This window comes from Neodiprion pinetum, chromosome 7, assembly GCF_021155775.2.
Source record: "Neodiprion pinetum isolate iyNeoPine1 chromosome 7, iyNeoPine1.2, whole genome shotgun sequence".
Lineage (NCBI taxonomy): Eukaryota > Metazoa > Arthropoda > Insecta > Hymenoptera > Diprionidae > Neodiprion > Neodiprion pinetum.
In genome coordinates, this window is record NC_060238.1 from 26,301,269 (window position 1) to 26,327,092 (window position 25,824).

The 25,824-nt window shown below is 41.9% G+C and overlaps 1 protein-coding gene across 10 annotated transcripts in view; it reads right to left on the reverse strand.

Annotated features, from left to right (window-relative positions):
- The window catches only part of LOC124222643 (band 4.1-like protein 4A), a 53,867-nt gene that overhangs the window by 1,184 nt on the left and 26,859 nt on the right, over positions 1-25,824 (reverse strand). For 3 of the 10 annotated variants that reach the window (XM_046633825.2, XM_046633822.2, XM_046633826.2), the window contains exons 2-14: positions 15,970-16,425; positions 8,566-8,670; positions 7,763-7,914; positions 4,876-4,973; positions 3,233-3,353; positions 2,988-3,075; positions 2,778-2,894; positions 1,894-2,418; positions 1,585-1,805; positions 1,388-1,463; positions 1,184-1,278; positions 916-1,074; positions 125-413 (exon numbers count right to left, since the gene is read on the reverse strand). In XM_046633825.2, the coding sequence (XP_046489781.1) occupies positions 125-413; positions 916-1,074; positions 1,184-1,278; positions 1,388-1,463; positions 1,585-1,805; positions 1,894-2,418; positions 2,778-2,894; positions 2,988-3,075; positions 3,233-3,353; positions 4,876-4,973; positions 7,763-7,914; positions 8,566-8,670; positions 15,970-16,083 (2,160 nt within the window). In that variant the 5' untranslated portion in view covers positions 16,084-16,425. Of the gene's footprint in view, positions 1-124; positions 414-915; positions 1,075-1,183; positions 1,279-1,387; positions 1,464-1,584; positions 1,806-1,893; positions 2,419-2,777; positions 2,895-2,987; positions 3,076-3,232; positions 3,354-4,875; positions 4,974-7,762; positions 7,915-8,565; positions 8,671-15,969; positions 16,426-17,300; positions 17,639-18,827; positions 19,163-23,375; positions 23,869-25,824 lie in introns of those variants that run through there. The other 7 variants (XM_046633827.2, XM_046633828.2, XM_046633820.2 and 4 more) reach the window with 6 other exon arrangements.

Below are 25,824 nucleotides of genomic sequence, written 5' to 3' on the forward strand. Positions count from 1 at the left end.
TGCAAAGGGCAATTTGTCTTCATACGGGAAACACAAAACGGACACACACAGGATGTGAGACTACAGTATTAGAAAAAGAAGTATTTAGGTCGGCGTTTGTTGATGGATAATTCAAAATACGTACAACTCTTGTAATTCGGGTGCTGCCCGCAGAACTTGAGCAGCAGCTTGAAAAGTCTTGAGGAGTGCTCTCGCCTAGTCCGCTGTCGATATTATTCCCTATCAATATCCTGCCGCCGTTACGACGATAATCAAACTCCTTCCTTGAATTATATTCGTTTCTAGCGCCGCAGAAATGTTTTGAATCAATTCGACCCGCAGATCTCGACGAACTTAAGTTATAACTTCCATCGCGACTATGATGAGCGGTTCTTCTCTCTCTCTCTCTTACGCCAAGTGATCCGAAGTTCATTCTGAAAGTGAATCGTTGACAATCTAGGCCTGCAGGAAGGTTCCCGTCGGGGGAAAGACATAGGATACACAACATAACAGTACATAAAATTCGCGGTTTTTGCTTGCGGTAAAGCAGCAAAGTTGCCTGCAGCCAGGTAGATACATATACGTACAAAATGAAATAAACAGGTGCGTCAAGCTGTTAATCAGTGATTTATTAACGGACTCATGCTTTTCGAATAAATAAGGGGGCGAGGTGCATGCTTAGACAATGTATACACATGCTTGGAATAAATAAAAAAAAATCGATACAAAAATGGAGACAAAAAGAAAAAAATTTATGCATAAAAAAAAAGACACATGCAATTAAAAACGAGTAAAAACGAAACAACAGATAAGGCTATTCTCGTCTGGGTGTATTATTACGTAAAATATAAATTTTAAACAATGACTACGGATCCCGTCTCGTCCTCGATAGGAGGGGGTCCGTGCAGTATGCAGCTTGTCTTGAGATCATCGTACCTAGGTAGAGCAGTCGTTTCGACATCCTCAGATCTAGGTATCGGAGGTATCTGCGAATTCTGTACTGCCGACTGAGACGACTGGACGATAGTGTACGGAATCTCTCGCCTCTGCTGCTCGCTCATTCCCGTTGTGTCGATCAAGCCAAACTCCAAGTGCCTGAAAGAATTTTAGAAAGAATAAATTTCATCCACTTACACAGTCACTTAACGGCATCCGACGAGTGAAAATTTTGGTCACAATTTATCGCGCTTTTTCGCAATCTTACTTTCGAAGCTCATCGGGTAAATGCTGCTTGTGAGACGAGGACGGACTTCTGTGCCTGCTCCTGTGCCTTCTCCGCGGTTCCGTGTGACTCACCACCTAATAAAGAGAAGAAAAAAAAAAACAAAGCTCGAAATTACTTAATCTTCACCCGCTGGCCTCATATTCAATTGCTCCGTTCGCGTTGATCGGAATATCAGGTGCTTACCACAGCTCGTTGAACTCCCTCTCCCTTTCTCTTCTGCGCCTCTCTCCATTGGGGTTCCGAATCGACGAGTTCATGCCTAAGCAAGTATGATAACAATAATATGTATTTCTGCGATACGCCTTGTATAATACGAGTTACGGAATGATTTCTTTTTTATCCACCCAGAAACGGGTTGTCAACCAAACGTACGTATTTACCTCGAGTTACGAGAGCTCCTGTGTTTCCGACGGTGTTTCCGATGCCCGGACCGCGAATCCGAGCCCCTTGACAACTCCGACTCGCAATCCGAGTGTCGACTATGCCTTCGGTGACTGTGGCTGTGGCTGTGACTCCTCCGCCTGTGACCACCTCGGCCGTGACTGTCTCCCGAACTCTGGCTCTCCACTGAGCTACTCCTTCGCTGGAGTCTGCTCAGGAGCTAAAAAAATCCAGAGAAACGTACAGGATGCAAGGACTCCGTTCCTTGGCTAATAGCAAGAGCAAGAAAAATGCCAAGCGCAACTTACAGCCGGCGCGGTGCCCGCGGATCGGACCGACCGAGGACTGGACGAGGTGTAAAGTCCCCTGGGTTGACTCTGGGTCCAAGGTGCGCTTCTCGTGCTCCTGGTGCTTCTGGGACTAGTATCGTTTTGTTGAGTACCGTTGGCGAGGTTCGAGGTCGATATACTGGATACCGGTACGGGATGAGAGACGGCGTTTGGAGCGGGAACCTCGACGAACGGTCCGGCCATTTCCTGTCCCTCGACAACGCGTCGCTGGGCGCGTCTGCTGGGAGCCCTTTGAAAGGCGGGCGCGGGATTCCGTATCCTGGCGCCGTGGTGCTTCTCGGATCCCGAGGATTGCGGGCTGTAGGAACGGAACCGGGAGTACGGGCTCAGAGGCGGAGGCCCCGTCGCCATAAGACGGAAGAAAGCCTGATGCTCGAGGCAGCACTTCCAAAGATGACGGCAAGCCCCTCGGGACGGCGTTTCGAAACCGTGCGTACGCTCCTCGGAGTTTTTCTCGCTCACTCGGAGCATGAAGTACCTGCCCTACGTGCCATTATTTTAATCACGATACTTGTGCGCGGAGCGCAGCAGCCTTTCAACAGCAGGTAAGATACGTACTCTGTACGTAATAGGTGGGTATGTCTATACATGCAACAAGTATTATAGGCATACTGACAAAAACTAGCGCGCCGCCTCGTTAATTGTTATATATCTTCGGGGCAGAGAAACTTTCAAAAGGTGAATAAGAAAACATTCTGAATACCACACGAAATATACCTGCTATTAGTATTAATATTATCGTGTAACTACTTTTTATATTGCTGCTTTCAGTTTTACTATTCGCGTGTATCGTGCGATGTTAATTATACTAAAATGTGCACGGTGTTTAGGTGTTTACCTACCTTGTAATAGATTTTATTGATTCTCGGCCAGTAGTAGTTTCCCACTTTGTTCTTATTTCGTAAAACTATGATGCCGCTCGGTGTCAGGCCTAGGAAATAATCCACGTTGTCTTCACCCTGCGGAGTTGGGAAAAAATTAAAATTATCACGCACAAAAAATGCACTCGGTTATCGCGACAACCGTTGCTTAAACTTGTCTTTGGAACGTACCAAAACTGGATGCAGATCAACGCCGTACATCTCGAGCCATTTCACCTTGTCGAGGTAGTTGAGCTCAGCGGCCGAAGGAAGTTGACCTCTGGATAATAACAATTGATCAATGTACGATAACACAATTTTTCTAATGCTTAATCCGCGTCAACTGTAAACGATGAGTATACCTATACATATGTGTATTTACACATATAGCTGACCTGCAATGGAACGAAAACAACTCAATAAAACTCTCAACTCACACGAGGCTTTTGTGTAATTCGGCGATTCGGGATTCCAGCTCTGCCGTTTGATTGGCGAGAAATCGAAACTCGGTCACGTAACCCGTCGAATGTCTTCTCGTGTCGTAGTCTCCGAGTTCCGCTATAATTGGGTAATAAAACGAAGAGTGAGAATTCGTTCGTATATCAATATAAGCAGGTATACAGGGAACCACGCGTTCTCCCATATAATTAAATCGCAGCTCGTATGCTGCTACAGCACGTAACAACGTATATCGCGTGCGATATGCCCATATTATCAGACGTACAATGTAGTAAGAAAATTTTTATACAAGAAATATCGCCTCCCAATTTATTCCGCGTTTCTGTACACGTATGTATACTGTATATATAACACATGTATATGTATATATAGTGCACACACAACGTGATCCAGGACTGTCACCCACAGGCGACCAACGTATTCCGACTGCGACTGAAACGTTTTTTTATTCCGTATAGTAAATTTGCCGTTTGCGAATTACAGCTGTTTGAAATTGGAGAAAGAGATTTTTACGAGGATCGCATTTGTTACAGCCTGTGGGACGATAGTCCTGGGTCACCGTGTATATATCTTTCTCGAGTCGGCTTGAATTATCATCATGGGAACGTGTACAAAACGGAAGCCAACTCCCCTTTTCACGTCGATAAACAATGATAATTTCACAATTAGCATGACGAAGAGTTCCGCACCTCGCCGGAATTATTCTGCCTTTCAGTTAACACTTCATTTTCAACACTTCAAAATTTTATTTTCTCTACTTTTCGTCAAATTCTATGACCCCATATAGTTTGCCATTAAATTCTTCTCTACGCCTTGTCATTACGGACTCGTATTACCTATATGTTATATTTCTGAGCCCGGGTAACGTTATTACCGTACGGTATAAACGTGCAGGGTGATAACTGATAGGTTGCTCGCATTAACGGGCCGGTTAATTGGCACGGTCACGCGTTTACAAAAGAAATAATACGAGAGTGGTTGAAGCGAGGCTAATTACTAAACGTGTTTAAGATAGAGTATTTAATATATATATATATATATATATATATATATATATATGCATATATATATGTACGTTATACATACATTGTATGCGAACGAGTATTCCGGGTAACTTGAACTCGTATATTATAAAAAGGTGACGATTATTCAAGGTTTTATAGATTCTTGATTTGAAAACCAGTACGAGAGCGAACATTTCTCAAACGATTTTATACAAGGTATGAAATTACGTAAAACTGGAAGTGCGAATGACATACGTGCAAATGATACGTATAAATCTGAACTCGGATCGTTAATCTAGACGTCAGTCGTACGGTCACAATTAGGCTCGTGTTGAATTAAAAGACGTATTTAACGAAAAGAAAGAGAATAAAGGCGGCAATCTTTTTTTTTTTTTAATTAATTATTTTTTATCACGACGTCGTCGATCGAACCGCAACGAAAAATTAAGGTTGATAATAACAAGTTGCCGGGGCTTTCGATCTATTTGTATAATTGCAGCTTGTGGTATACAAAGACGGCCTAATTGCCGATGAAAGTTAAACAGATCATGGTATTGATTATAGGTGTGTGTGTGTGTGTGTGTATATTTCATGTATAATTATGGCGGTAATCTTACATTGGACAACGTAGGCTCCAAGCTCGGCAGCCAAATCGAAAGACACCGGAAGTCTACCTTGTAGAATATCCTGTTTCACTTGAAGAAAGAATTGATACCTGAAACGAAATATACGAATATTTTTTTCCGATGTTTCTATACTGTGTAAATAATTAAGATTAAAACGTAATTCGATGTTTTTATTTTTTGTGACACTTCTTTCTGAAGAGTTTGAAATTCTTCAATTTAGTTTCCTGGCTGAAAATCATCGTATAAAAAACATCCCCCGTGTATTCGGAAGTCCCGAACATCATTATACTCGGGATAATTGAAGTGAGAGAAACAGTAGGAAAAACGAAGAAGATAAATGTGAAATAAATGAAAAACAAGAAGAAACTAATAACATAAAAATAAAGGAAATTGTAAAAATGTTTAAAATAATAATAATAACAACCTGAAAGTCAAAGCCTCCGGGCGAAACTGTGGCTATATACGGATGCAATACACGTGTGTGAATACCTACAGATACCAAACGTATGTAAAACGTACGTCCGTGAAAGAGGATTATATCAAGTGCGAGAGGAGAGCGCAATAAGCGCGTGTATAGAGAGCGAAGAGAGCCCGAAGCGTTTAGCTTTGTACGGACGAATATGTACGTACATACAGGTACGTGGTTGTAGAGAGGCAGGTAAGGATATAAGCAGACTGAAGGCATTAGCGTATTGTATACGCGTTAAAATACGTAGCAGGTTGTAATAACCGGCGAGACTTTGTTCTTTGTAGGAGGAAAGAGTCAAAATGGTAGATTTTAAACCTCCGGAATGCCAGGGGCTCTATAATTTTCATTTTCGGGTCAGTAATTGGTCTGCGGACTTAATTGCTAGGGTCCGGCACACCACCGCGGGCTTCGTGAGTAAGCCTTTAAGCCTTGGGCCAAATACGAAATATTTCTTCCTTCCACCCATCCCTGTAATGCTCTGCATCTACAGCTTATACCTATACCTGTATCCTATATCCTATATCCTATCTCTACCTTATACCTACGGTCCAAAACTCGACGGATTCTCTTTCGCTGCTACAAATCCCTATATATACGAGTACAAGGCATTCCCTAACTCGCGATTCTATCGCCAACTTATACTGCAGTCTTTCCTCGAAAATGGATGAAAAAATAATATTAAAAAAAAAAGAGTAAAAACTATCCCGTTTACCGATCCGAGCCCACTATTATTTTCTCAAGCGATATAATTATTATCCGTCTAAATTGTCCTATCGAGAAAGAATCACGATTGTCGAGTGAATCGTTTAATCCTTTGAGTCACGCATGATTGTGCCGAGTCAACTTTTGTAATAATATAGTATTCTATGGTTTTATGGGGTCGCTGATTACGAGACTGAAATCAAATTTGAAAAATTCAAGATGACGGATCCAATATGGCGGACTAAAATTTCAAATTTGATCGAATACGGTCAAAAAACTCTATGCAGGGGCTTTCGGGGTCTCTGATTGGATTAGCCGTACTGAATTTACAAAATCTGATTCCAGATTCGTAATCAACGACCCCAAAAACCCGCGAACAGAGTTTTTTTCTCCGGACTCGATCGAGTTTGAAATTTGTGTCCGCCATATTGAATTTTTTAACTCCAATTTCAGATTGGTAGTCAGCGATCCCAAAAGGTTATAATTTATGCAAAATATTTATACGTGTATATGGGTAACTTTCTCGGAAATGAATCATTACTTCAATTTTCACGATTTTTTTCAATCCTTTTGTTTCTAACAACAATAATTTACATCACATCGCGATAATTACTCTCGAGTATTGAAAATCTATTAGTGTACTATCAGAAATGGCAAAAAAAAACTGCAAAGAAATGTGTTTTCAAAGTCGTTTAAACATCCAAAAAATATATAAAATAGGTGGTATGTAATTACCACTATGACTCAAATGGTTAATTATCTCAGGAAAAGAAACTTATGCTAGGATTAAATTTTCGAAAAGTTACAGACGATAAATGCAAAAAAAAAAAAAAAAAAAAAAAAAAACGTGAGCTAAGAAACATCATGTCAAGCAATATGTTTCACGCAAGTATTCGAGCAGTAAGGTTAATCTTGTTTTTTATTTCGCTGTCGAATGAAACATTTTTTTTTTTTTTTTAAACAGGAGGAAAAAAAGTATTTCTTCCTTTTCCGTAACGTCCCGAGGTATGTGCGTGCGTATGCATGCGCGTGCAGCTCACGATGGTGTATCACACACGTCTAGACGTTACCTCGACGTATGATCGAGCCGTAGGGACGGGGCATTTGCATATAGATCGACTTTAGCCCCGCGGCAAGAGTGTACGTGTGTACCTGTAACATACCTGCCGGATAGTCGTCGTGCTTCTTCCGAGCCCTCTTTAATTTTTAACCAATTTTTAATCCCTTTCCGTTCACCACGAGTATGAGGTATAAAAATGTCAACGTTGCGCTTCAGCGCCTCATACCTACACCTGATTGTACGCTGCGTATATTCCGTCTCTTCTTCTCTCATCCGTAGGAGTGCCCGCTTTTTTTCTTTCTTTTTTTTTCAACCTACAGCCCAAAGACCCTCAGCAGCAACGGCACCTTTTATCATCACAACGAGGAAAACGAGACGCAGGCGCGCTTTTAAATAATAATCACAGTAACAACGACCCGTCTTTAATTATACCGTAAAGCTGTTAATGGACCCAAAACTTGGCCCGGGAGGCCATTTTCAGCCTAAATCTCGGTTTCGCGATCCCCGTGCAATTTTGCACATTAGATTACGCACTTGTATTGTGTACTTGTAATATTCAAAGCCTGCAGGCTCTTTGCCCGAGTTATGGACAAAATTTTATACTGCTCAAAGTCTGAGGGGCGTATTGTATATAGCGATATAATTACCTGGTTATTTCTTCGACAAGTTTGCACGGATCAGCGGCGTAGAATTTCACCCCAAAGTAAAGGGTGTGTACATCCGGATTACCATCGCCGCCGTTCCCCGAACCTTGATTTTTCAACTGTTTGCCGATCTTTTTGCTAGGGTCCAGCCATTGCTAAACAACGAAATAATAGATTACTTGTTAATCACAAGGGGAAAAGTTGACGATTCGTCTTTATATAAAAAAATATTGCCGTGTGACGTACATACTGCCAAAGATTTAAAATTTCAATAAAAAAAGAAAAAAACAAGAAAAAATAAATCCAAGTGTATGGTATAAACATCGCGATGCGATATAATCACCAAGAGTTGAAAATTCCATATAATATCGACCTCCGAACACCATGCATCTCTACAGTGTACAAACGTTGTTATATTAATTATCGAATCCCGCAATCTGCGGGTCCGAAGACTACGCGAACTTCTCCGAAATATGTTATATACCGGATATTAAAATCGTCAGACGTTTCCGGTGAATAATAATAATAATAATCAACGAACGAGCAGCATTAGCCCGGTGGCAAAATTCCCGAGATTAAATGTCGTGACAAGGCTATACGTACAAGCCTGCACACCTTGAAGTGAATTATTTCTTCATGCTATTTTATTTCACTGGAATGAATTTGTCATAAATCAATTAAGTACACAGCTACCGCTGTCTACGAGCTAAACTAACAATTATTCACGCAACAAGACAACATGCGTTGCAGATCAAAGCAACGATTATACCACACCTACGCCAAAGATCTATGATCAAAGTTCTTACCGTTTGATTCTCGTGATCCAGATAGCGTAGGCCGAAGTAGGCAGTTTCAAGGAGATTTAGGTGCCTGAAGACCCGGTCGAGTAGCTCCTGTCCTAGGTTGGTACTCTGTAAAATTGCAACGTGGCTTACAATACCAATTATGGATAAAATTTTTCGCTACCGGTACGATGCGGCCGGGCGCGGATGGGGACAAAGTCTGTCTCGGTCTCTTCCTCGAATGTCTTATCACTACAAGCACGCACAGAGGTGCAGAGAGACGTAAACACGCAGAGCATCCTCCAAACTCGCTTCGTAGATTACGCGCAGTAATTCATCCCCAACATCAACCCCGTCGCAAGGTTGGTATAAACGACGCTCGTTTTACGCACCGCCAAGCAATGACACTTGTATACATATACCTACGTAGGGAGACGTATACGCCTCTGTACATATACATACATGGGGGTATATGCAGGTATGCGCGCTTTCCGTAAAATTGCAAATTTCAACCTTATGCATATATGTATAATAATATACCACGTGTACATAGGTGTATGCGTGTATATTATATATACAGGCATGCAAACGCGGAACGCAGTGAATAATTTATCGCTTGAAATATTATTATATACCTACGGCCAAGTACAAATACCGTGGGCTGAGAAGAAAAATGAATTTTTTCATACGCGGTTTCGTGAAATATTGCAAACGATAAAAAATAAAAAAAAAAGCACCTAGCAGCAATTCACAGCTAATTCCTCGACCGGTACTAAAAAGTTCGTAGACAAAATTTTCCCCCCGGGGAGGGTTTGAATCCGTTCCGTTCCGGTGTGGTTGCCGCTGCAATATAGGTATACAAACATTAAAGCAAAGCTAAAAAGCCCTCGGTAATTTTTACGTCCAATCGCGTGATTCGTTAGTTCATTGTCTTCTGTGTATAAGTATGCACGCGTATGCGTGCGTTATACGTTACGGTATACCTAATACGTATAACTATACATATATACATATACATATACCCGCAGAGATCGAAATCGGCGGTTTCCGGTTCCCACACACCGAGGGCAACCCGTGACGCACTTTGACGCATTTGTTTTTTCCATCTCTTCTTCCTTTTACCTTATTTGCCGGCGTTTTTCCCTGGTGCAGTTGTTTATAGTCGAGTAAAAATAGGTCTGAATAAAAAATATTCGGAATACGGCTGCACGGTTTTCTGTAAAGGGGTTTTCGACCCTCAGGAATTCAGATCTCAAAACATTTTTGAGCTGTATAGCCGCGCGTTTCCAGAAAACGGCTAAATTTGACGTTTTTTTTTACGTTTTCTTCAAAAACTGCCATCAATAGTTGGAAAATAACTTGACCATCGTATGATAGAGCGGAAAATTCTATTTCATCGAATTATGTTCTCGTACATTGGAAACGGAGTTCGATTAACAAATTAGGAAAGAAGAAATTATACTTATCGACAAAATCTGGGGATTTTTGACGAAATCATTTATTTCATTTCTCTTAATTTGTTAATCCGACTTAGTTTCCGACATATCTGTAAATAATTCGATGTAGAATTTTCCGCTCTACACGATAGTCAAGTAATTTTTCATCCACCGGTATCAGTTTTCTAGGAAAAAGCACAAATCTAAAATTTTCCTATTCTCGAACGTTTTTATTTCAGACCTATTTTGACTGGACTATAAGGCTAATATATTTTGGCGCGTTTATTCGTCCACACCTGTACCTGTATAATTCATACCTTCAATGTTCAAACACCGCGTACCTGTGACGTTTGATTTTTCATGAAAAAAAAATAATAGTAATAATAACTATAATAATAATAACGAAAAAAAAAACCTATAAAGATCATTGTTTTCTGGAGTACAGCGTCGATTGTTTGCACAGTGCTCTCCGCGCAAGAGCTTCGAAATCGGGAGTTAAAGAGAAAAAGAGAGAAACCGCGGTGTGCAGCAGCACATGGCATAAAGGGTAAATAAAGAAGGAAGTTGTACATAAGGTGAGACGAGTGTCAGCCCTCGTGGGTGATCGTTTTCGCTTTGTTTCAAGTGCTCTCAAGTTTTTTCTTCTTCTCTCCCTCGGCCGCTTTCGCGTCCCTGCACACTATATATTACATACACCTGTATTACACTCATGTATAGGTACATAAATGTATAAGTATGTACCCGTGTATGTATCTACAGGTATAATATCCATTTCGCAGCGCACGTGGCACTATATACACAACATACATACATAATATATACATATAAGCGATTTCGCACATTTCCGCAGTATATTTTTCTTCTCCATTGTCTGTAATTCATTTTTCATTTTCCATCTTTCATCTTTTATCCTCCGTTTCTACATACTCTACCGTATTCGTATGTGTGTGTGTGTGTGTGTGTGTGTCCGTGTGTGTAAAAACGAAACAACGAATACGTATATACGTATATATAAAAGTTACATAACGTATTCCATCCGCGACGCACGCCGCCGTTCTTCCACGTGCCTCGGATTATCTTCGTACGTTATAACTTCACATCCGACCCATCCACACATCGACGCGTATTTTGTACGTATACCTGTTACTGCAGGGCGAACGTTACCGTCATACGCCTGTACAATGTTATGACTTTCACCACCTCCCCTTTGACTGACTGCGCGTCTTCTTCTTCTTCACAGGTATTATACTGTAAATACGCGCATATCTCCGCAGACATATTTTTCTTTTATTGCTACTTTTTTTTTTCTCATCTTCTATTTTCATTATTTCTCTTGCCTTTCCGCCCCTTCCTGCGGAGACATTGGTTTTTTCATTTTTTATCTCATATACTTCTTCCACGCCATCGCGGTACGGAACGAACTTCTTACATACTTCGTCAGACGAGTATTTTATAAAAGGTTTATATCGTCATCCGCATCGCGCTGCGTTTGGCTCTCTGTGCGCGCGTACTCGCGCGAACGTGACGAAGGAGCGTCGCCTCTGGAATATCCTGTATTCACATTCGTATATATACTTACGACATACCAACGTAGGTACAAAAAAAGGTATTACACACCCGCGCCGAGCTCAGATCTCCGGCACATACCGATGACTTCCCTGACTCCCTTCCTCGCCCAGCGCCCATCGTCCATACTGACGTTAACAACAATATTTCGTATCCCCAGAGCCAGGGTCGATGTGTCACTTTCTCGGAACAGATCGTACATCGCGATTTACCTACCGACTAATTTTATTCCCGAGTCAACCATAGTGCTAAATTTTTCAACGCGAAAAAGCTGGACGAAAGTAGCACATTATTCCCTCTTAACGCATTTGCGGGAAATATGAGACGATAAACCCACCAGCGGGAATAATCTGGGATTTTATTGCCTCGTTACCTAACGTACTATTCTAGCTTTCGATCGATACTGAGAAAGAAACGCGAGGAAAACGTAAGGCTGAAGTTAGAAACGTTAACGTAACGACGCGTTGAGGGGCGGGGGGGATGACTATTTCACAACGATTTACCGCATTTCGGACATACCTGCAATTACGAAGTAACGATTTTTCCGAAAAGTAATTCATTGCAATAACATTACTAGCTTCAGCTTGAAAGGAAAACAAAAAGATCCGACACGCACTCCCTGCGTTAGAAATGGAGAAAATTGGATACAAGGTATGAGAAAGGTTAGATCTAAGAAAACTGTTAACCGTTTGTGCTGTAGTATACAAGGTTTACGCTGCGTTTATCGCACTACTATTAACTATTAGCCGTTATTATTCCTAATACCGGGTCCAGATGATACGTACAACGCCGTCCGAAGGCAGGCATACAGCATCTACGTACACGTACCCGATGTACAACAACCTGTGTAGAGCAGGCACGTATAGGACTGTAGCTCGAGTGACGCCGTCGGGGGTCGTTCGAGTGGCGCCCCCGTCATCATCATCATCATCATCATCGTCGTCTTCGTCATCATCATTGTTATTATCGTTACTGCACCGCATCACGGTGTTCGGATATAGTTACCTGGACGGTTCGCGTGCGCCAACCAATTTGAGAAACGAAACGGAACGCAACGTAGACGAAGTTACACGTGTACCTGTCTATGTACTTAAAAAGTACGTATAGGTACCTCATAATACCATCGACACGGGTGTCTGCGGTTTTCATCTTTCTGTATTCACCTCCGTTTACCAGTTTCTTCTCGCGTAGAAGTCTATGTAGGTACGTACCTAAATACCTTTGCCACAGGCGTATGTATAGCCTGGTGTAACCTACGTACATACCTGTATAAGCGCAGAGCTCGTCCCACCAACTCCTCCTTTATACGGCCCATAAACCTCCCCCCCCCCCCCTCCATGCCTTGACTACAGCAGCATAACACCGAAGCTCCGAGAGCGGGAAGATTAGAGCACCATTTATTTCGGCATTGACGACCCCGCCCATGAGTGCAGTGCCAAGTAACCCCCCGAGCGTAGGAATTAGGGAGGTGAATCGGTACCGCACGCTTGTGTAGGTATACGTATTTACCTAATAGTTACCACCCACCCACCCACCCACACGCCTACACAACGCATACGGATGGATAGGTGTATCTGTATCGTGGGAATCGAGCTGTTACGGTAAACTTCTTGCTTCTGCACAAGTATGTACATGTATTATTAGGGTGGTCCATTTTTTTCCTTTTAAAGTGCCACTCGAAAAATCTGTGACAAATACTGAACAAAAAATAAACCAATATACGTACAAGTCCGTAAGGTGTGCGTATAAAAATAAATAAAAAATATAAAAATAATTGATAGCGCCCCCTAAACATTTTTCAAGTGGGACATTAAAGAAAAAAAGGTTAACGACGGACCCACGCTAATGTATACGTTTGTATGTATAACCCGTCGTACCTACGAAAGATTTAATTTTGCACCACATGCAGGGGTTCAACCCGATGGCTGAACAGTCCGACTTCAATTCCGCCCCCCTCCGCCTCGATAAGCCTCCGGCGCTTTTGATTCGAACTTGATGATTCCATCGAGTATTTCTTTTTTCATGTTTCTACTTTCCAATTAAGCCCCTGGTCGAACATTTGCCAAATTTCCGGATCGTAATTGATGGTGCAGAATTGCAACGTCGTGGAATTCTTTAAATTGTCAGATTTTTCAAAGCTGTTATACGGTTGACGATTGACATTTCGACGAGAGACCGAGGGAAATGAGAAATAATATGATCTTTATAGGTTGCTAATTCGTGTACATAGAAATTGTTACCTATCATCGCATCGTCTAAATAACATTATATAGCAAATGATCGTTATAATTGTAGAAATAATAATTGAATAGCGTGTGCAGGCTATTATTATACGGGCATTAGACTGATTATTCTGTTAGGTCGCACTTCGGTTATATAAATTGTCAAAACGCATGCGAGACAAAAATATGCAGGAATAAATAACCGCAGCTTAATTGCAGTGCAAGGATTTATAATAAGTAGGTAAATCTATCTTGCACACTCGAGATAAATGTCCGAAATATGATCCATACGTCCATTTCGTACATATCGTATATCTTTCTATACGCCACAATATATCTGCGAGGTAGGAAGCTGGGTATGAGAAGATGGGGATTGGGTCTAGGTCTTAATAAGATCAAAGTTAGAGAGGTCTTTTTATTTCTCCCTCTTTCTCTCTCTCTCTACGTAAGACGAGGGGTGCGTCATTATCCGTTGGAGTTATAATACGCCGCCACGAGTATCTATACCGCGCAGGAATGGTTCTTCCCGCGGTTTGTAGTCGGTCGTTCATTTTTATCGGTAGCCGAGGGGTTTCAACCCTTTCGGTCACACATTTTTTAACTCGATATTTCGGCTCTAACATCTCGGGTTATTCTCGGTATAGTTACTAGGGGGTTTTTGGGGTCACTGATCACGAATCTGGAGTCGGAATTTGATCATTTCAAAATACAAAATAGCGGATCCAATATGTCGAATATAAAATCGACAAAACTATCGTAAATTCGGTGATTGACTGAAGATCTTTTGGGTTATACGACGTAACAAAGATCATTTGAAGCTGTAAATAAACTGCGGTAAGGCTAGGAGACAGAAATTTTTTATGCGGAACGCTGAGCATCCGCGACTGCGACTGAAAGGGATAATCGGCAGCCCGACGATGAGAGAGGGAGGTAATCGCCCGGATCTGTCACGACGATCCGTTCCGAGAGCGCATTTATACGATGCGTGTACACACGTCACGGATCGCATAATGAGCAACGAACAAGGAACAACCTCCTCAGCTCGTTCGAGAACTCCGGCGCGGTGTAGCGCGGCAATAAGGAACAAGAAAAGAGCGAGTAGAAGAGATTCTTCTCCGTCGGCGCAGCGGCGCCGGCGGCGGCTTCCAATTTTCGTGTATCGGCTAATAACACCGCGGACCCGACGACCGCCTGCCTTCCTTGCATGCTCCGGGGCATCCCCGAGCAAGTTATCCTCCTCTCTAAAACTTCCAGACAATTCCTTCGTTTCATCCGTCCGTCCGTGTTGTTCCATGCGGCGAAACGCCGAGTAGAAAAGCGTATTCGAAAACAGTTTCGCGAATGTCTATATTTACAATACAATACATGATATGTACTACGTGCAACCGTGTCTGGTACTTTTCGAGCGAACGTTATATTGCACACTTGAGCGATCATGATCGGGTCACACAAAATGTAGTTGTGGTATTTTATTTATTTATTTCTTTTTTCTCGTCAAATTTACCGCTACCATGCAAAGAGGAGAAATGATTTGTGACCAACTAAGTAAGTAACGAACGATGACTGACGGATTGCCAGCGATCTTCGGTTTATTACGTTACAAAATCGACCAGCGCGGGGGGTTAAAAAGGGATGCCTAAAAAGATTCCCGGATCAGTGATTACCGCGCGCGGATATTTTGCGTGCGGATAATTGCGATCAAAGATATATATCGTGGTTGAGCGGAGAGGAAAAGGGTGGGTTACAAACACGGGGGTTTCTGGGTAACGCGGTAGCCTATCCTTCGTCTTATAGATGTATGAGTATGTATGTATGTACACGGTATAGTTAGTCGTTATAGCCGGGGGATGACGTGAGTCACGCTCGCGATCGAAAACGTCCGATCATTATCATCATCATCATCATCATCATCATCATGATCATCGCGTTTTCTACAGTATCGCGACCGAAATTCCCAAGGAGGAGTTTCCGTCTGCCTCCTCCCAAGAGTCTGACGTTCCTCCGCGTCTCGCGAACCCGAGGGAGGGGGGGGGGGGGGGGGAGCAAAATTTCGCCCTTTTCGAATATCTGCGTGTAAATTCCTATGTAATATGTATGCAATTTCGTTACGTCGGTGTACACGGGAGAACACGCGAGGATTCGCCGCGCGCGCACAGACGCACAGACACACGGGGTGTTTACGTAGGATATAGAGACTTACTCACCAGCACGTCCTGAAGTAGCTCGTGTTCGTCGAGGAGGATCACCTTGCAGTGGAGGAGGCGAGGCCTGCGGCGACCGGCGGGCCGCAATCCCGGACACAGCCATTCGACAACCATCTCCGGCTATTCTCCTCACTTATCGCTCGTGTACGACTCGTCGTGAGTTGTACGGATATCTTCTTCTTTGCTCCCTCTTCGTTTCAACCCTTCGCCGCACATGCATACGTACGTACGTATACGTATATATATATATGTCTGCCGTGCTATCTGCTATCTATGCGGTATTATACGGACGTGTATATTATACCTACAGAGATGATCAGAGCGCCACTTTCTTCCCGCTGCACCGCAGTCCTTAGATACTCTTTAAAATCAGTTCCCTTCCTCGACGTCCGCCAGCGGTATCACGCCTCGTTCCTTCCCTACTCACTCGCTAATATCTCTCCGTCTATTTCCATCCTGTATTAAACAAAGAAACAAGAAACCCTTTACCATTACGTAAATACGTGCACTCTTTGTAAATTGTTAGTCGGAACATGGTTGGTTTGATATTGACACATAATTCGTAACGGGGAAGCGTGGTTATACTGGGGTATTGCAAATTTTTTTATTTATTTTTTTATTTAGTACGCGAAAATAGAATATCTCAGCCAAACGTGAGCTTTTAATATTAATATTCAGAGGTGCCTATTTTATTTTTTCCACTTTTCATCTGAATAACAAGCAAAAAAAAAAAAAAAATCGGAAAAATTGTTGAATTTGTTTTTCTAGTCCACGGCTTGACTTATAAACTATCTAAATACAGATTCTTATAAGAAATCTCACGCTCTTTAAAAAATTATAGAGATTAACTTTTTCCAACTTTAACCGATTAAGAGGTATTCAAGATGACTATGTTCATAGGCGAATCTCTCTTAATCGGTTGGAGTCATGAAAATATCTACCTCGGTACTTTTTCCATACAGCGTGAAATTTACTATAGAGACCTATATTTGAATAGTATTTAAGTCAAGCCGTTTAGGATAAAAAAAAAACAAATCCAAAAATTTTTCGATTTTTTTACCCGTTACTTAAAATAAAAAAAAATAACATAGGCACCTCTAAATATCAATATTAAGCGCTGATATTCGACCGAGTAATCCTATTCGAGATGCTCTACCGAAATATTGATGGGCGTTTGATGTGAAAAAAAAAATAACATTATTTTTTTAGAACACCCTAAGGCATACCAATAATAAAGATATACCGTATAAGTAGGTAAGTACATAATTATGCGTGTGTAATGTTTATGTGTACGATAAGAGCGTGACATGGGTGTAGGTCGATAGACATACAGTTTCGTCATGTGGTCCGGGCACAGTTCTGAACGCTTCTCCCGACTTCTTGCTCATTCAGACTACCGATTCTGAATCAGTTCCATACATCAACGCCCGAGACGATCGTTGTCTGCGGTGAAAAAGTGAAAGCGCTCTTCTTGGCCTGGACGTTCTCTCGCGCTTGAGTTAGTCTTTCCTAACACTATACCTTTCTTTCAATTTTTTTTCTTTCTTCTTCTTTCATGCACATTTTTTTCATGCACCCTTATCGCGGTGCATTACCGACCGTACGTTCCTTGCACGTCTAATACAACAATATCACGCCAGACTATACCTTATAGCTACAACTTGCCGCGCATGCGGCGCGGTTAACCACGCTCTTCAGAGTCGTGTGTTACACTTACGAGTACCTTATACCTACTACGAGAAACTCGACGCTCGCTACACTGCAGATTTTTGCAGACGTCTATCCGCCCCCTCGTATCCACCGCCTGCATCCTCGCTAGCAGTTCGCGTGCCTCCCTCCAACTTTCCCCTTCTTCTTAGACCTCTTCTCTTTTCGATATGCCTCAAATTTTTTCGAGAGTTTTATCACTCCGCATCCCGCTCATACACGGGATACATAAGATATCTACGTGTATACATATATATGTATATACATGTACCGAGGTATCGATCTGTCAATCTGTTCGTCTATCGCGAACACGTTTTTCCTCTGCGCTATCGAGTGTACACCTTGTACGCGATAAAATAAGTTCAGTCTTAAAAAGACGATGCCTACGGTGTCTAGTACGTAAGACGCGTACGTACGATGTACATGGAGAGAGATAATTATATGAGAAGAGATGCGGAATTAGCCACGACGACTGATCTGCACGCGTGACACCCGCTAAAGCGTACGTCGGGAAGGGGAGTAAAAATCAAAATCGAAGCGAGAAGTTACAGGTATAGGTATGCAAATAAAGATGGAATGAGATGGGTGGTACGGGTATATCGTCGAGAAGGAGAGACGCGGAGTAAACCGAAGCGCATGGCTACTCGTCTTTACCGTTACTTAGCATCGGCGGCTTCGTACGTGTCGTGTACATCCATACATGCATAGATATACATAGGAGTACACGCGTCGTACGTGTGAATGTAGGTATGCTATGCCCGGTGCTCCGTACGCCGTCATGCACGCGCCTCTGCATATGCCACAATCTTCGTACATGTACAACGTACAGTATACGTATACCACGTGTAAAATTCTAACGTTGCGCAAAAACTCGTCGATACGTGTATATATGTATTGTAACAAAGGTACCTACGCTCCTCAACCCTACAGATTCGAACAAGGGGATATTAAAAGTAGATAAATTACTTGGCTGCTGCGCCAACCGCTGTTATTGCAAAAACAGTCTTTCTCTAAACGTTAGCTCGAGAGCGTCCATTTACTGGAATAGGTAAATCATTTTGCCGTGTATTTTCCGTGCATTTTCACCGCGTTTGCTTCATTATCGCAGAATCCCTTTATTCTCTTGTAACCCAAAGTTACGATATACGTACATATACGCAGCTATGCATGGGCGTGCGAAGGCGCGTCCATTTATAGCGTGATGTACGAATACGTAGAAACGAATGTAGGTGTGAGCCCGGCGACAATTCGAGCGTTGCGGTTCTCCTGCATGCGGCGTGGCTGCACGTCGTTGCTGCAAAGGAGTCATGCACCACCTCCACCCACCCCCGTATCATCGCGGCACTCTTCCTTCTCCTTCTCCTTCTTCTTCGCGGCTGCACACTGCATACTTCGCGTTTTATAACGCCGCTATAACCCGGACGAGTAGTCTGCACAGCTCGCGGTGCTCTTCGCTCTTCGCTCTCCGAACACGCACCAGACCAGACTGCGCAACGAAATCCAAAGAGTTCCTCGACTCGCTTGATCCTCGAGTGGCGCGCGTGCACGCGCATTATTCACGAGGTTTTAAGTTAACTGCGTTATCGTAACGAAACATTGGGGAAAAAAAGGCTATTTTCTTATTTTGACAAAGATTTCGAAGGAACGAAGATTGCAAAATATGAGTACGTTCAGTTTTATCACCGTTTACCGAATGCCTTTGATAAATGATGAATTCCTTTATTTGTAAATTAATTTTCGGCAACCAATACGCGTATGCGGAATTTATTTAATAACCATTTTTCACTTTCTTCCTGAAAATTACCGAAAGATAAAGTAAAGAAAAATATTTCGACGATAGTCGTATAACGCACATTACGACATTGACGCAACCGATTACCATGAACGGTAAATCGAAGCGCAGTGCGTCGTGTATAATACGCGTCGTGTTCGGTAGATGAATAACGAGATGCGGCGGTCGTTTACCACGGCATCGGATATAACATATAATATAATATCGTATAACTGATTTCTTTGCGTAGCCGTGAATTACCGACCGCCAGCGGCACACCGCGAAAGTTTTATAACCTTATTACACCTACAGACATTATTCGTCGATTCCATTTGTATGTTATAGCTGGTGTTCGCGTTCTCGCGTGTACAGCACTAGTATTGCAACGATGATGGCGGTGCGATTACACGAACGAATAAATAAGACCGAGTACAGTCGGGTCACTTCCGGTTTGATCTTCCCAGGATTAGTTTTCTTTCCCTTTTATACTTTTCATTCATTTTTCTCCCTCCTTCCTTTTTATTTTTCTCTCACCGCATACCGCGAGGTACGAGATAATCATGCCTACAACAAGCAGCCGTACTATCCAAGGTATTATACTTATATACAGTACACCGTATAATTAAAGCGCGAGCGTTGCGCGTCTACTTTGCAATTTGTGAAAAGAATTCGTTTGAATCTACCGATTAAAAAGTTAACACAGTGTATATAATATATAATATATATATATATATATATATATATATATATATATATATATATATATATATATATATGTGTGTATATATATACATGGACGCAATATACCACGTCTACAATACATCCTATACATAATGTATTACACACATTCTCACTTACATCTGTGCGATTTAAAATTCGAATCATCCGCAAGACGTTGCCGCGACCGTACAGTCGCAGTGCAGAGCACAAAGAAAGAACCCGGAAGACGGCAGGGTTCCGGATTTTAATCGAAAAAAATGCTGCGGCAGATTTCTACCACCACATGGAGTCACGAAACGCGACATGTATAGAAGTCAGTGTTACAGGCATACATATATATATATATATATATACAGCAATTCGCGAAATGGGAGGGACGAGGAGGAAACATTCTTGTCGCAATAAAGAACGAAAAATAAAATCTCTCTTCAGGGAGAAAAGGAGGAGGAAGAAGAAGAAAAAAAAAGGCTAGCAGAGAGGTAAGAATATATGGAACGAAATCTATTTGTTGTCTATATCATCTAGAGAGTAGAAAAAAAGACATGCTCTCTTCGATTATTTTGAGTGCGGGGATATCGTGGAGGCTGCCGAGAGAGAGAGAGAGGAGATGAAAGGAGAGGACACCTCCATCCGAGGGTTTCGTTATTGCATAGGTACCATGCATATCTTCTACCACCGGCGGAGATGAATTCGACTTATTTACGTCCCTACACTCAGCCCTTATATAATAATATGACGTTGCACATGTGTACATGCGTACATACGCACGTGTATTCCGAGCTCCTCGAAAAGCCGGACGCAGAGCCACGACGATAGGGTTGTTATACCTACAAGCCTCGTTAATACCGGGCTTAAAAGTTTCTCTTTGATATTTGCAGGTACATAAAGCTTTTTCAAACGCATCCTCAAGTGGGACGGCGGGTTTTAATGCGTCATATACAGTAACCAGAAGTTATACGCGTGAAAATATGCTACCGTTGTTTTCAGCGTTCGTAATCCTTTCGATTCTGCCGACCGTTGGGTGTCGGATAAAAACGTCAAATTGAATTTCCTCGCGCTTTGCGCCATGCTTTCTGTCCGAAGAAATTATCCTTGACCGGATGAAAAACGAAAAAACAAAACCAACACATTGCTTACAAGCGTATGAAAAAATATATGAAATTTTCGATGGCTTTAGCCGAATACATCAATTCTGAAATAATAATATATAATAATTCATAATTAACCATATAATAATTAATAATAAAAAATAATTCATAATTAACCCGTTCGCTTCTTTGTAAATTATAATGTTCAATTTTGATTCTGGTTTTTTCTTAAACAAGATACTTGAGATATACCGCATATTAAATAATTGTCAAGTATATGAAATAGAGGTAAGATTTTCTAACGAATCCATTGCGGCTGTTCATTTTTTTCAATTATTCTCACATTGCGAGAAAAATACAAATTTTGAAGAAAAAGAAATTCAATTTCTGAAACTCGTCCAAAACATCTCAAAATCGTCCAAAAAGTGTTTCTTTACTCAAACAAAGGCATTTAGAGTTGATATTTTAATTTTAAAGTGAACGGGTTAATACCGCAAAAGGTGAAATATTACAGGTACGAGGTGTCAGTTTACCGACTTTTTTTTCACTTCAGCTCGACAAGCCTTAGTCAAAACCCCTGCATACCCATACAACTATTATACATGGGTAATCGAGCACTGTCGCGTATCAGAAAGCTTCCGCTATTCGCAATACTGGTTATAGAGTGTGTGCATTTTAAAGATCGCTTGATGTTGGTTACATGTACATATATATGCATGTGTGTATGTATACACCTACATAAGCAAAACTGTAAATCTCGTCGTAACGCCGCCCGAAACGAACGGAACGTTTAAGTAATTCATTCAGCAGCAGCAGCCTGCGTGTACCGAACACCCGAATCTCTTTTTTTTACTGCCGGATCATTTGTATGTCGTACCGACGTACGAAATTGAACGTTGCCAAAAGGCGAGGAGAGAGCCGCTACGATTACGGCCTCTGTGTTGTATGATAATAACCATAACAATAGCAACAATAACATACATATACCGTATAATATATACACGTATAACTACGTCCTTAAGCCATATCACCACGTTTGCATTAAATGCGCTAATTTCGTATACATACACGAATATACCGATTCACATACGTGTAATACGATAATGGTACCCTGAGGGATATTAATTTCTACGGGGAAATTCGAGCCCCGGGTACAATCAGGGATAGACGAATATCAAAGGAGCAACAATCCGGGGCTCGTCTATCAGATTCGAATGGATGTACGTACCGCCCTCCACCTCCTTGCCGCATGCTCGCCTTCCTTCTCGAGTCACACGAGACGCCAATTAGTCGTTCACGTAGGCATACGTCTGACAACTTTATATTTCGGCTTACCGCGTGGGTGTGAAGTACAACACCTATGCGTACACACACGTGCTGTATGCAGCACCGTGTTCCCGCCCATCCACACACAGACACACACACGCACACACACTACACGCATCACGTTAGTACGGTACGGGAGAGTTCTCCCGAACGTCGGGGAAACCCGGATTTACTCGCGAACGGCGAAGACAATGCTTCCCTCCCGCCGTCCGTATCTCCTCGTGCTTACACACCTGAAACGCCTCCTCGTCCTTTTCTCTAGGGTCAAAGGCCGACGAAACGCGGGCGTCAATTGAAAGGGATGAAACCTTGCGGGGAAGGAGGAGGGATGAAGATAAGGAGGAAAATGGAAAAACGGTAAGCGGCAAACATTGTTTCGTACGCAGCGTGAGGATCGTGTACAGTGTTGAAAAGAACCTAAAACCTTATAGTTTTCACTGGAAATTTCCCAGTTGTAGTAAGTTGATAAAACCTAAATCGTTCAGTTTATTAACTCTATCCATATTCTGTTTAAATTCAATTCGAATTGAAGAAAAATTACAGAATGTAGAAAAAAATTTCCACAGTTTTCTCGACTAACAAAAGTAAACTCGTTACCTCAAAATATCATTTCTAATTCCCATGACAGAAAACAGATATTTTCAGTATTTCTCCATGACCAAAATTAAAAATCCCCCGACAATTCCAGGGTTTCCATGACCATTTTTAAATACCCCGACATATCCAGGTTTCCCAGATTTTTCAGGTGAGTCATCACCCTGTAGGACGTAGTTTGCTATGAGGATTTTTTATACCTGAATGCACCGCGCGGTGACTCGTTCCGTTCGGTTCCCGGTTTCCCAGTCGACTCTTCGGAACCTCAGAATTCACCGATTCACGTGCAGAGTGCGAGAGGAGAGTAAAAAATGAAAACAAACAAGTATAACCGCGCACTCGTCGAGCGGTATGAATGAACGACGCGACGATCTCCGTTCAGCTGATCGTCCCACCTTATACTTATACCGCGCGTCTTTCTTACTACTATCAAATAGTGCAAACGTCACGGGAACGGCGGTTAAGTATAATCGGCGGCAAATCGTCACTGCGGAAGAACGTCGTCGGCTGACAAGGAGAATTTCGATGAAAAACTGTCGTGCATTCAAAGTCCGACTCAAGGTATCTACTACGTACGCATATACGTGCAACACACATAGGCGCGGATAATGGCTGACGATTAGAACGAAGAAGGACCGACCGCGACGCACTTCCAGCTTCCCTCGAGGCAGAGTGCGGACTACCGCGGACCGAGCCGAGAGGACTGACTGACACCGGTCGCCGCCAAGTCGACGATCCTCGCGGAGGACGAGGGTGGAGGAGGAGGAGCCGCGCGGAGAGAAAAGGACGAGACGGCGAGGTGCTGGACGAAGGAAGGAAGGGTGGGGGGGAGAGGAGCAGACGTAGGTGGCGTACGTACATTCCGATACGTACGTGTACACGTGTACAGTAGGACCTCGATTATACCAACAAATTCGGACCGAGCCTGGTTCGGATAACCGAAATGCAATTTTTATCGCAAGGTATGACAATATCGTATACCGCACAAATTTAAATCGACAAACGGTCCGTATTAAACATCCAAATACATAATTATTGAACCTTTTTCGTACATCAAACGATTGTTTTATTACTTTGGTTTTACACAATCGTCTATTGTCAATTGACGAACGGCTGCTCGACATCTCTTAGCGAGCAACAATGTATATATTTCGCACCAAAAACCTAATAATTTTTTGCTCGATTTTTGAGACGGTGTTGAATTAATTGTGCATTCGAATAAATCAAGTCATGTTTCGTATAATTGAGGGTTCCGATAATCGAGGTTCTACTGTACTTAGCCGTACGTCGACGAATGCGCGGAGGAGATGCTTGTAGTCTCCCCCCCCCCCCCCCGCGCCCCGCTGCCCCGTTCAAAAAAAATCTCCGTCTCCCTCATCTTCGCACCCTCGCCCTTCCTTTTTCTTCTTATCCGAGCTAGATTTTTCTCATCTCTTATCTATCTCATCTTTTTTTTAGAGTCAGTTGTCTGCATGCTCGGTCTCAAGGTGTTATTATAGTCGCGGTGTCCTTGTGTTGAGTTGGATTTTGTCAGATTGCAGGTCACATTACGACTCGCGTTTACTCCAGAATTATAATTGATAATTTATACAATTTACGAATTGACGGAGAGTGGTTTTCATTTTATTTATTTTTATAGTGAGAAAAATTAACGAGTTGTTATAATGCGTTGTGCGATTGGTTTGAATTTACTTGGGAGCAACGCTTAGAACAGCTGATTACAATCGTGATTTTCAATTGGTAATTTGAGAAATGGAAAAGAACTTGACTATTATCAATTACATATTGTAATTTGCGTTGATTTTTTTTAATTGCAACACTATTTATACGACAAGTTAAAATTTTGCCATTAAATGATTTCCATACAAAAAGTGTCTAAATCATATTTCATAAAGTTAGGTCAGCGAACAAGAAAATTACCCAACTGACGCATTTCTTCGATTCCTCAAATAGCATTCAATATGTGATTTCTGACATCATCGACTCGACGAGGTTGCAGATTGTGTAAAGTCGATGTTCCGTCGTTTTTAATATTTCCGATCAGGAATGAAAACCCGACAGAAGCTCGACCTTTTCCCGACTGCAGGAAATAATTGCATAATTGTATTTTGTAATTACAAGAAATTTCGATTCTAATTATAACTGTTATCTACAATGGGAAGAAAATTTCATACCGGTTACAATTCTATATTGTAGTGGAAAAATAAACTGATACTAATCACTATTGGATTTTGTAATTCCAAAAAGGTTAATCATAAATTACAACATGTAATTTTCACTGTCTAGCACTTCTTATAACGAATGTATGAAAAAGTAAGAGCGTAGTAAAAAAGTGTTTTCCTTCGTACCTCTGCACGTAATGATTGATCAATCCGATAACGACGTGCGTAAAAAATCTCGGTCACAAATTGAACGAATTACAATTCGTCACTCGTCAAGTTCCAGAATTCCGCGAAATTAGTTTGATTAAGGAGAGAATTTATTGAAAAAAATATATATATTATACAAATACAGTGAATATTCATGGAACAATTGAGACAGATACAACCATCCGTATTTTCATTTGCAAAAGATCCAACGAAAGTTCTTTGGTTAAATTACGTACGTGAATTAGATGAAGAATTAACTGAACCGTGGAGAATAAAATTG